At 45.7% G+C, this 12,939-nt stretch overlaps 1 protein-coding gene across 2 annotated transcripts in view; it reads right to left on the bottom strand.

Moving 5' to 3' along the window:
• The window catches only part of COG4 (component of oligomeric golgi complex 4), a 43,319-nt gene that overhangs the window by 19,359 nt on the left and 11,021 nt on the right, over nt 1–12,939 (bottom strand). For both annotated transcript variants that reach the window (XM_025369486.1, XM_025369487.1), the window contains exons 5-10: nt 12,678–12,871; nt 10,334–10,439; nt 9,657–9,814; nt 8,837–8,895; nt 4,081–4,214; nt 97–215 (exon numbers count right to left, since the gene is read on the bottom strand). In XM_025369486.1, coding sequence (XP_025225271.1) covers nt 97–215; nt 4,081–4,214; nt 8,837–8,895; nt 9,657–9,814; nt 10,334–10,439; nt 12,678–12,871 — 770 coding nt within the window. The remainder of the gene's footprint in view (nt 1–96; nt 216–4,080; nt 4,215–8,836; nt 8,896–9,656; nt 9,815–10,333; nt 10,440–12,677; nt 12,872–12,939) is intronic.

The following is a 12,939-nucleotide window of genomic DNA, read 5'->3' as shown; positions in this document are numbered from 1 at the left end:
GCGGGACCAAAAAATATGACATGCCTCATGCATTTCCTTTAGCCTGGCTTCTTGGACCGGAAACCCCATTTCCAAGAGATAAGTCCTATGTCCTACCTTATTGACAGTCTCCCTCATGAAGTACTCCTCCATGGTAACATATAAGCCAATTAGCTCCTGCATGGTACAGCTCAAAAGGCAGTTATTGAGGAGTTTGTCCAGACACTTCTGGTGCTCTAGGGGACAGCCAAGAAAGGAATACTCATTTTTTTTCCCCAAGGGAAACAGAGCAACTTTTTTCATTTTTTCAGGTTTCTTTCTAGTCTTTCTTCCAAATATGTACATATTTTACATGGTTATAATCACGATACAGATAGCAATTTTGAATTCTGCTTTAAAAAAGTATATCATAAATATTTTCCATGTTTTCACCTACCTTATTTTTCATGACTATGTGGCATTTCATCAGGTGCATAATCCACATTTTAAAAACTACTCAACTCTTTTTTTTTTTTTTTTTTTTTGAGACGAAGTTTTGTTCTTGTTGCCCAGGCTGGAGTGCAATGGCATGATCTCAGCTCACTGCAACCTCCACCTCCCAGGTTCAAACAATTCTCCTGCCTCAGCCTCCCAAGTAGCTGGGATGATAGGCATGCACCACCACGCCTGGCTAATTTTGTATTTTTAGTAGAGATAGGATTTTTCCATGTTGAGGCTGGTCTCAAACTCCTGACCTCAGGTGATCTGCCTGCCTCGGCCTCCCAAAGTGCTGGGATTACAGGTGTAAGCCACCGTGCCCGGCCTTATTTTTAACTTTTATGTTGTTTCATGTGAAATTGAGAAAAAAAACCACTCTATTTTTAGACACCTGGTTATTTCCAAATGTTTTGCCATTACTGGAGATAACAGAATATCACAATAATTGGAGATTATAGTGAATACTTTTGTACGAAAAACTTTTTACTCCTTTTCCATTATTCCCTTAGGATTAATGAATAGGAGTCAAAAGATGTTAAGTTTCCATGGCAAAGACAAAAATACGCTGCATATAGAATATTTCATTCTCGGCCGGGCGCGGTGGCTCAAGCCTGTAATCCCAGCACTTTGGGAGGCCGAGACAGGTGGATCACGAGGTCAGCAGATCGAGACCATCCTGGCTAACACGGTGAAACCCCGTCTCTACTAAAAATTACAAAAAACTAGCCGGGCGAGGTGGCGGCGCCTGTAGTCCCAGCTACTCGGGAGGCTGAGGCAGGAGAATGGCGTAAACCCGGGAGGAGGAGCTTGCAGTGAGCCGAGATCCGGCCACTGCACTCCAGCCTGAGCCACAGAGCAAGACTCCGTCTCAAAAAAAAAAAAAAAAAAAAAAAAAAAAAGAATATTTCATTCTCTACACCAGTACTGTCCAACAGAATTTCTGTGATAATGAAAATATTTTGGTCAGGTGTGGTGGCTCACATTTGTAATCCCAGCACTTTGGGAGGTCAAGGTGGGAGGATCACTTGGGTCCAGGAGTTTTGAGACCAGCCTGGGCAATAGAGCAATACTCTGTCTCTACAAAAAATAAACAAACAACAAGAAAAGAGAAACATTCCGTATCTGTTATCTGATATAGTAGCCATTGGTCATGTTAGCGATTGAGCACTTGAAATGTGATGAACATAACTTAGGAACTGAATATTTTTATTTGTTTTATTAAAATTCTTTTATTCCCCAGAATCCAGGTGAGAAGGATGGATGTAAAATTTTATTTAATTGTAATTAAATTTGAATTTGAATTTCAATTCATGAATGGCTACGTATTGGGCAGCACAGCTCTGAACAGTGATAGTCATCACTATTGCTTCTCGGTCTTTTGGCTAAGATCAAATGATAGTCATCATTGACATCAACAAGCGAACTCCAAATGAGCAAACAATTTCCTTTATACACTGATTCTGTAACGCCCCTGCCATGTATTATTGGCACAAGCTATGCGGAATGCCACAGATGCTGGGTAGGTCTCAAGTCCCCAGTCCAAAGAACCCTGCATATATTTGCCCAGCAGGATTTTTTTTTCCTTTAACTCTTGCTTTAGTACCCAGCAGGAATTAAATGGTTATCTTAAAAACCTAGCGAGTCAATTTGTAAATGAAATTGGACTCCAGCATACCTTTACAAAATTTTTTTTTTTTTTTTTTTTTTGAGACAGAGTCTTGCTCTGTCGCCCAGGCTGGAGTGCAGTGGCCGGATCTCGGCTCACTGCAAGCTCCGCCTCCCGGGTTTACGCCATTCTCCTGCCTCAGCCTCCCGAGTAGCTGGGACTACAGGCGCCCGCCACCTCGCCCGGCTAGTTTTTTGTATTTTTTTAGTAGAGACGGGGTTTCACCGTGTTAGCCAGGATGGTCTCGATCTCCTGACCTCGTGATCCGCCCGTCTCGGCCTCCCAAAGTGCTGGGATTACAGGCTTGAGCCACCGCACCCAGCCACAAAATTTTTAAAAAGTGTTTATCTTTTAATTTTTTTTTTTTTTTTGAGACGGAGTCTCGCTCTGTCGCCCAGGCTGGAGTGCAGTGGCGCGATCTCGGCTCACTGCAAGCTCCGCCTCCCGGGTTCACGCCATTCTCCTGCCTCAGCCTCCCGAGTAGCTGGGACTACAGTCACCCACCACCTCGCCCAGCTAGTTTTTCGTATTTTTTAGTAGAGATGGGGTTTCACCGTGTTAGCCAGGATGGTCTCGATCTCCTGACCTCGTGATCCACCCGTCTCGGCCTCCCAAAGTGCTGGGATTACAGGCTTGAGCCACCACGCCCGGCCTATCTTTTATTTTTTAATTGAAATTTTTAGAGATGGGGTTTCACTATGTTGACGAGGCTTGGTCTCAAACTCCTGGGCTCAAGCGATCCTTCCTCCTCGGCCTCCCAAAGTGTTGGGATTAGACATGAGCCACCATACCCAGCCAAAATTTTTCTTTTATTTATTTATTTATTTATTTTTTGAGACGGAGTCTCGCTCTGTCGCCCAGGCTGGAGTGCAGTGGCCGGATCTCAGCTCACTGCAAGCTCCGCCTCCCGGGTTCACGCCATTCTCCTGCCTCAGCCTCCCGAGTAGCTGGGACTACAGGCGCCCGCCACATCGCCCGGCTAGTTTTTTTTTTTTGTATTTTTTTTAGTAGAGACGGGGTTTCACCGTGTTAGCCAGGATGGTCTCGATCTCCTGACCTCGTGATCCGCCCGTCTCGGCCTCCCAAAGTGCTGGGATTACAGGCTTGAGCCACCGCGCCCGGCCAAAATTTTTCTTTTAATATAGTGACAAGGTCTTGTCATGTTGCCCAGGCTGGTCTTGAACTGAGCAAGCAATTCTCCTCCCCAGCCTCCCAAAGCATTGGGATTACAGATGTGAGCCACTGCACCCAGCCCCGTTTCTTATCAATGTAAATTATTCCTTGAAAAATTGTGACTAGGGGAACTGGGAGACTGAAAGGGACAGGAGGATTCCTGTACATTATATACTCTTTTTTTTTTTCCCTGAGACAGAGTCTGGCTCTGTTGCCCGGGCTGGAGTGCAGTGCTGCGATCTCGGCTCTATGAAACCTTTGACCCCTGGAGTTCAAGCAATTCTCCTGTCTCAACCTCCCGAGTAGCTGGGACTACAGGTGCATGGCACCATGCTCAGCTAATTTTTTTATTTTTAGTAGAGATGGGGTTTCACCATATTGGTCAGGCTGGTCTCAAACTCTGACATCCACCCGCCTTGGCCTCCCAAAGAGCTGGGATTACAGATGTGAGCCACCGCACCCGGCCTATGTACTTTGTTTTTTTTTTAAAACAACAACAACAACAACAACAACAAAACACTTTACTGAAGTATAATTTCTATCTATACAATTTAAAACAGGGCATCAGTGTCTTCATCTGTAAAGTGATTAGATGGCCTCAAAGATCTAGTCCAATTCTAAAATCCAGTACATTTAGATTTCCTCCTGGGAGTCAATTTGTCTACAGACCACCACGGGCTAATAAGTCCCAATTGTTTCCTTAATAAGAGATCTGTGGCTTAACTATTAAGAAACACTGCCGATTATATCTCAACCCTCCCCAAAAATATGGGAAATATTTTTACCTTGCTTCACTTCTTCCGAGGCCATGGAGTCCCCCACCTCAAAATCAGAGCTAATCCTCTTCCTGAGGAAGCGTAAGTAGAGCTCGCTGCGGGCATTCATCAGGGTGACCTCAGTCAGGATGGGGTCCAGTTCTCTGAGACACATGGAGCAGAAGGAACAGGAGGACACTGGATTCCCTTAGACACAAGAGCTACAGGGAAAACAGAGTCCTGAATTCCCCCTCCCCACTGGGCCCATAAGGAACAGCTCCGCCAGATGGCCCTCCTAGCTCAGCTGGCCCAATTAGATTCAGAGACAGGTGTCAACCACATTTTCCATTTACCTGTTTCACCTAAATCATTCACTCCCTAAAATTCTGCCAGACCTAAATAAAAGGTTGGGAGGTGTGTCTTCTTTTCTTTTCTTTTCTTTTCTTTCTTTCTTTCTTTTTTTGAGATGGAGTCTCACTGTGTCGCCCAGGCTGGAGTGCAGTCGCGCAATCTCGGCTAACTGTGAGCTCCACCTCCTGGGTTCACACCATTTCTCCTGCCTCAGTCTCCTGAGTAGCTGGGACTACAGACTACATGCCCGGATAATTTTTTGTATTTTTATTAGAGATGGGGTTTCACCATATAAGGAAGGATGGTCTCAATCTCCTGACCTTGTGATCCACCCGCCTCAGCCTCCCAAAATGGTGGAATTACAGGCATGAGCCACCGTGCCCGGCCTGTTTCCTTTTCTTTTCTTTTTCTTTCTTGAGACAGAGTCTCGCTGTTGCCCAGGTTGGAGTGCACTGGCGCAACCTTGGCTCACTGCAAGCTCCGCCTTCCGGGTTCTTGCCATTCTCCTGCCTCAGCCTTCTGAGTAGCTGGGAGTACAGGTGTCCGCCACCACGCCCGGCTAATTTTTTGTATTTTCAGCAGAGACAGGGTTTCACCGTGTTAGCCAGGATGGTCTCGATCTCCTGACCTCGTTATCCACCTGCCTCAGCCTCCTAAAGTGCTGGGATTACAGGTGTGAGCCACCGTGCCTGGCCTTTTTTTTTTTTTTGAGATGCAGTCCTGCTCTGTCGCCCAGGCTGGAGTGCAGTGGTGCAATCTCGGCTCACTGCAACCTCCACCTCCTGGGTTCACGCCATTTCTCCTGCCTCAGCCTCCCGAGTAGCTGGGACTACAGGTGCCCACCACCATGCCCAGATAAATTTTTGTATTTTTACTAGAGACGGGGTTTCACTGTATAAGGGAGGATGGTCTCGATCTCCTGACCTCGTGATCCACCCGCCTCGGCCTCCCAAAGTGCTGGAATTACAGGTGTGAGCCACCGCGCCCGGCCTATTTTCTTTTCTTTCTCTTTTTTTTTGAGACAGAGTCTCACTGTGTCGCCCAGGCTGGAGTGCAGTCGCGCAATCTCGGCTAACTGCGAGCTCCACCTCCTGGGTTCACGCCATTCTCCTGCCTCAGCCTCCCGAGTAGCTGGGACTACAGGTGCCTGCCACCATGCCCGGCTAATTTTTTTGTATTTTTAGTACAGACGGGGTTTCACCGTGTTAGCCAGGATGGTCTCGATCTCCTGACCTTGTGATCCACCCGCCTCAGCCTCTCAAAGTGCTGGGATTACAGGCATGAGCCACCATGCCCAGCCATTCGTCTTGCTCTGTTGCCTAGGCTGGAGTGCAGTGGTGCAATCTCAGCTCACTGCAACCTTCGCCTCTAGGTTCAAGTGAGTCTCATGCCTTAGACACATTAGTAGCTGGGATTAGAGGTATGTGCCACCCCACCTGGCTGATTTTTGTATCTTTAGTAGAGATGGGATTTTACCATGTTGGCTAGGCTGGTCTCAAACCCCTGGCCTCAAGTGAACCCCCTGCCTTGGCCTCTTAAAGTGCTGGGATTATAGGCATGAGCCACAATGCCTGGCCTCTTTTGTGGTTTGAATAAAGATTATCTATGACCAGGTGCAGCGACTCACGCCTGTAATCCCAGCACTTTGGGAGGCCGAGGCGGGCAGATCACGAGGTCAGGAGATCAAGATCATCCTGGCTAACATTGTGAAACCCTGTCTCTACTAAAAATACAAAAAATTAACCAGGTGTGGTGGTGGGCACCTGTAGTCCCAGCTACTCAGGAGACTGAGGCAGGAGAATGGTGTGAATCTGGGAGGTGGAGCTTGCAGTGAGCAGAGATTGTGCCACTGCACTCCAGCCTGGGCGACAGAGCAAGACTCTGTCTCAAAAAAAAAAAAAAAAGTAAAAGTTTGGATGGATTACAGTGGCTCATGCCTGTAAGTGCTTTGGGAGGCCGAGGCAGGGGGATCATTTGAGATCTGGGGTTTAAGACCAGCCTGGGCAACATAGCAAGCCCTCATCTCTACCAAAAATTAAAAAATTGGCTGAGCATGGTGGCTCATGCCTGTAATCCCAGCACTTTGGGAGGCTGAGGTGGGTGGATCACCTGAGGTCAGGAGTTTGAGACCAGCCTGGCCAACATGGCAAAACCTCATCTCGGCCGGGCGCAGTGGCTCACGCCTGTAATCCCAGCACTTTGGGAGGCTGAGGCGGGCAGATCGCGAGGTCAGGAGATCGAGACCATCCTGGCTAACATGGTGAAACCCCGTCTCTACTAAAAACACACAAAAAAAATTAGCCAGGCAAGGTGGTGGGCGCCTGTAGTCCCAGGTACATGGGAGGCTGAGGCAGGAGAATGGCGTGAACCTGGGAGGTGGAGCTTGCAGGGAGCCGAGATCGTGCCACTGCACTCTAGCCTGGGCAACAGAGCGAGACTCTTGTCTAAGACAAACAAACAAAGAAACAAACAAAAAACTCATCTCTACTAAAAATACAAAAAAAATAACCGGGTGTGGTGGCACATGCCTATAGTCCCAGCTACTTGGGAGGCTGAGGCAGGAGAATTGCTTGAACCTGGGAGGTGGAGGTTGTGGTGACCCAAGACCACGCAACGCCACTGCACTCCAGCCTGGGCAACAGAGCGAGACTGCCTCAAAAAAAAAAAAAAAAAAAAAAAAATTAGCTAGGAGTGGTGACTGTAATCCTAGCTAGTCAGGAGCTACTCGGGAGGCTGAGGCTGAGTTACTCGAGGCTCACCTGAGTCCACGAGTTGGTGGTCACAGTGAGCTGGGATTCTGTCGCTGTACCACTTCACTCCAGCCTGGGAAACAGAGACCCTATTTCTAATTAAAAAAAAAAGAACGTAAAAGTTTAAAACTTTAGGATAGTAGTCACCTTTGTGGGAAGGGAAGAGGAGAGTCACTCTGGGGGTTTCAAAAGTGTAGTCATGCTACATAAGAACATTTTGGTCAAAAATGAATTGCTGGGCTGGGCATGGTGGCTCAAGCCTGTAATCCCATCACTTTGGGAAGCCTCTGGGAGGTGAGAGAATCACCTGAGCCCAGGAGTTCGAGATCAGCCTAGGCAACATGGCAAAACCTCGTCTCTACAAAAAATACAAAAATTAGCCCAGCGTGGTGGTGTACACATATGGTCCCAGCTACTCAGAAGGCCGAGGTGGGAGGATTGCTTAAGCCTAGGAGGTCGAGGCTAAGTGAGCCATGATCATACCACTGTACTGCACTCTGGCCTGGGCAACAAAGCAAGACCCTATCTCAAAAAAAAAAAAAAAAACAACAAAAAAAATCCCCAAAACAACAAGAAAAAAAACTGTATCGGTATACACAAGAGTGTTCCCATAATATTATAATACTGTATTTTTACTGTACCTTTTCTATGTTTAGATATGTTTAGATACACAAGTACTTACCATTGTGTTCTAATTGCCTATGGTATTCAGTACAGTAATATGCCATACAGGTTTACAGCCTAGGAGCAATAGGCTGCATCATATAGCCTAGGTGTGTAGTAGGCTAAGTACACTCTATGATGTTGACACAATGGAAGTCACCTAGTGATGTATTTCTCAGAATGTACTCCAGTTGTTGACAGGGTATAGTGGCTCATGCCTATAATCTCAGCACTTTGGGAGGCCATGGTGGGCAGATCACTTGAGGTCAGGAGTTCAAGACTAACCTGGCCATCATAGCAAAACCCTGTCTCTACTAAAATTATAAAAAATTAGCCGGGAGTGGTGGTGCACGCCTGTAGTTCTAGTTACCTGGGAGCCTGAGGGAGGAGAATCACGTGAACCCGGGAGGCAGGGGCTGCAGTGAGCCAAGATCATGCTACTGCACTTCAGCGTGGGTGACAGAGTGAGACTCTGTCTCAAAAAAAAAAAAAAAGTATTCCAGTCATTAAATGACACATGATTGTACTGATTTTTATTTTATTTTAATTTTTAGTTTTTGAGATGGAGTCTCGCTCTGTAACCCAGGATGGAGTGCAGTGGTGCAATCTTGGCTCATTGCAACCTCTGCCTCCTGGGTTCAAGCGATTCTCCTGCCTCAGCCTCCTGAATAGCTGGGACTACACGCACGCATCACCATGCCCAGCTAATTTTTGTATTTTTAGTAGAGAAGGGGTTTCACCATATTAGCCAGGCTGGTCTTGAACTCCTGACCTTGTGATCTGCCTGCCTCGGCCTCCCAAAGTGCTGGGATTACAGGCGTGAGCCACCACGCCCAGCTGATTATGATTTATTACACATTTTATTTGCACATACTTTTGTTCATGATACATTCCACTGAAAAATAAGAGTAATTGATAAAATATTTCAAAAACACAGACCACATTGTAACAGAGTCATCTGAATTATATATACATGGTTACCAATTCAAACTCTTGTGGGCTAAAGAAAAGAGGATTATTACCTTGGTTCAATTTTTTCTGTTGTAGAATTTCTCATCAAGTTGTTCTGAACATGCCGGAACTGCAACATACCACAGGAATGAGAATATTCTTCCCCACTCCCATATCTATTGGCCTCTTGCTGGTCACTCCAAACTTTTGGCACACAAGAACGTTTAGGTTTAGTTTGCTTACTGGGTTTACCTTCCCTTCAAGTCAGCAGTGGACTTTCAAGATGACAGGCCAAAGATTTGTTTTTGGGTTGGATGCTAATACTACTCACTTCTATTACTGCGCTTAAAAGTCATGCTAATAGTGTTCCAATAGACTACTGTTTATAGTGTCCTAGTCTGGAGTTCTAGAAATACAATTGTATGAGGCCACTCCTATTTCTATGTTGTACTTTTACTTTCTCTGCTCAAAAGAAGGAAAAAATAAAGTTCTGAAAAAGCAAACGTTATCTTTAACATCTGAGGAATGAAGGGGAAATTGGAGACAATTACTTGGACACTTAATAGGACCTCAATAAATAGAATTGTCATTATATCACCAGAGGGCACTGTTGCACATTTTATGATAGAGAACTGGTCTACTACTTCTGCTGTGTTCTTTTCAGGAAGCCCTTTTTATTTCTGTTTTGGTCTTGAACTGAGGCCATCCTCATCTCGACAACACCTCAAGTCCAAGGTAAGCTGGCAATGGGCAAGATGCAGGCCAGTTTGTGCTGAGCATTAATTTTTCTTCTGTCTGCACCTTTCTTCACTGTTCCCCCTCCAAGTTATTCTACTCAGTGTTCCTGGCTAAAGCTGCTACCAAACCCCACCTGGAGCTTCCCCTGCTCACCTGCTGGTGGTAGTCCCTTTGCTTGATGAACTTGTCTACCACCTTCTCCACCTGTCTGTCACATTCCACCTGCAGATATTTGATCAGCGTATACAGTCTCCCTGGCCCATAATAGGTCTCCACTATTGGTTGGTGTGTCTCCACAATGCGGGCAATCCCTAGAAGGAAGCAAGAAGGTTGTAGTATTCTTCCTACAAAATAAACTTGCTCCATCTGGGACTAACCAAGGGTCTAGGTCAATCCTTTTGGCTGCTTCACTTTCTAAAATGAACACAAAATAGGCCTTGTCAATGCTAGGGGTTTCTAAGCAAATATGTTAAATATGCACAGTGCTTGGTACATCAGCAGGCATTTGGTAAGTTACATTGATACTATTTTCTACAGCAGCATCTTTGGAATCAGCATCACTTGCTTTTCAGTAATTTATTTTAGGGTTAAATTTATTCTTACGGAGTTTGGGGTTTGAGGGTTAGGCAGGATCAAAACACTGGAGAGACTCTAATCTTTGCTTATCAGGCACTGAATCTGGAAGTTATTTAATTCTCCACTCAATTAATACACAGTAAACTACATGATTAAATTAAAGTCATCAAATTAGAAGGGTGAGAAGAAAGGCTAGGATGCAGGTGTCATACAGAAATGTCTCCAGTCTCTCTAGAGTGGAGAAAGAGGCTCACCTTCAAACAGAAGAGTAAGTGTATCTGCAAAGATGACTGCAGCTCTCCGATCACTCATGTCTGTCCCCAGCACCATGAGCAGATTCTCCTCAGCTTTACTGGCCACCTAAAAAAGGAGAAGACCCACATACATTCCTTAGAAAGGCCAGCCTTACACCAGGTATGTCTCAATTTTCCAAAAAGGCCTCCCATCGGCTTTCTTTTTTTTCACATTTCCCTTGATGTTTAGAAGCCCAGGCAGCACAGAGGAAACTCCCTTGAGGGACAGTCTGAGCCTCAGGCAGGACAAAGAATGTGAGCATGGTGTAGCTCCTCTTCCATTATTTTCTTCTCTTGGAAAATACGGACTGCCATTAGCCAAGGGAGAGAGTCCTCAGTTCCAACAATCTCAAAGTGTAACTTTCTATCATTTTTTAAAATAAGAGACAGGGTCTCGCTCTGTTGCCTAGGCTGGAGTACAAGGGAACCACAGTCATAGTTCACTGTGGCCTTGAACTCCTGGACTCAAGTGATCCTCTCACCTCAGCCTCCTGAGTAGCTAGAACTATAGGCAAGAGCCACCATACCCGGCTAATTTTTTAAAAATTTCTGTAGAGATGGGGTCCTGCTATGTTGCCCAGACTGGTCTCGAACTCCTGGCCTCAAGCAGTCCTCTTGCCTCAGCATCCCAAAGTGCTGGAATTATGTGAGCCATTATGCCTGGCATGCTATCATTAATAGTGCTTTCTCAAGCAGGACAAAACCTGGGTGCTGCAGAAGGGACTTTTACTGGATTAAAGGTAGAAGCCATTTCTAGGTCCCAGGTGGCAAAGTATACTGATAAAAAGTACCATAGAGCAGGTTTTTTTGTTTTTTGTTTTTTTTTTGAGATGTAATTTCGCTGGTCACCTAGGCTGGAGTGCAATGGCACAATCTCAGCTCACCGTAGCCTCTGCCTCCCGGATTCAAGCGATTCTCCTGTCTCAGCTTCCCGAGTAGCTGGGATTACAGGCACCTGCCACCACGTCTGGATAATTTTTGTATTTTTTTTAGTAGACACGGGGTTTCATCATGTTGGCCAGGCTGGTCCTGAACTCCTGATCTCAGGTAATCCACCCGCCTCAGCCTCCCAAAGTGCTGGGATTATAGGCATGAGTCACTGCGCCTGGCGTGTATTTTGTTTTTCATTAATTTTTTAGAATGAGTAAAATGCATACTTAAACATTCCTTAAACAGGAACAAAGGAATATTCAGTGAAAAGTAGTTCTTCTTCTAACCTGTGTCTCTTAATTTCCCAATTTTCTTCAGAAGTGACCATTGTTAACCCTTCCAAAAGAAATCCTATGCTTATACAAATATATCTTGATTGCTGACTCCCTCATTTTAAACAGGAATAACAACATATTGTTTTGTACCCTGTTTAACAAACCACGTTAGAGAATAAAATATGTCAGCACTTAGCGAACGGCATCATTTTTCTTAACGGCATAATAATGGTCTAACAGAGAATTTTTTTGTGGTAGGGAAATGACACACATAGACATATAGCTAAAAAAACAGCTGGGTGGGGTGGTAGTCCCAGGACTTTGGGAGGCTGAGATGGGAGGACTGCTTGAGGCCACGAGTTTAAGACCAGCCTGGGTAACACAGTAAGACTGTTTCTACAAAAAAAAAAAAAAAAAAAAAATTAGCAACGCATGGTGGCATGTGCCTGTAGTCTCCACTGCTTGGGAGGCTGAGGCAGGATTGCTTGAGTTTTAAAAGAGTGATTCAGGCCGGGCGCGGTGGCTCACACCTATAATCCCAGCACTTTGGAAGGCTGAGGCGGGTGGATCACCTTAGGTTGGGAGTTTGAGACCAGCATGACCAACATGGAGTAACCCGGTCTGTACTAAAAATACAAAATAAGCTGGGCGTGGTGGCGTATGTCTATAATCCCAGCTACTTGGGAGACTGAAGCAGGAGAATTGCTTGAACCAGGAGGCGGAGGTTGCAGTGAGCTGAGATCATGCCATTGCACTCCAGCCTGAGCAACAAGAGTGAAACTCCATCTCAAAAAAAAAAAAAAAAAAGAATGATTCAACTTGTCAGAGAACTTGCATTTTAATTTCATATGCTTTCATCTGGTCTGTTGGAAATGAATGTGCATTGGCAGATGTCTTGGCCACGTCTGGTACACAGTAGGCTGGCAACAGGTGTGTTGAATGAACACACGCATCCAGTCCTGCCCGGCTACACAGCAAGGGCAGCAAGGGGAGTCATATCCAGAAGAGAGAAAGTATCCATAGAAAGTGGATCCATCTAGTGCCCCAATTTGCAGGCAGAGAGCCACACAATTATCCTGCCAAGCAATCAGGGTCCATACCTGCTTGCAAAGGTATTCTGAGAACTTTCTTAACCCCTCCTCATGCAGACCCAGCAGTGGGAAGATCTTGAAGAAGCGCTCCACCTGGGGCAGATCACCTTCCTTGGTGGCAATGGCAAACTTCTCTGCCACAATGGCTTTGAGACGTTGCTCAGCTTCCTGCAGCAATTTCAGGTTGGCATCAATCATGCTCCCTGCTCAACAGGGAGAAAATGAATATTCAAGTAAAGAATGGTACTGTGTCAGGTCCATGCCACTTTGT

Source organism: Theropithecus gelada, chromosome 20 (genome assembly GCF_003255815.1).
Source record: "Theropithecus gelada isolate Dixy chromosome 20, Tgel_1.0, whole genome shotgun sequence".
In the NCBI taxonomy this organism is placed as follows: Eukaryota; Metazoa; Chordata; class Mammalia; order Primates; family Cercopithecidae; genus Theropithecus; species Theropithecus gelada.
This window is presented reverse-complemented; position numbering and strand designations above follow the sequence as displayed.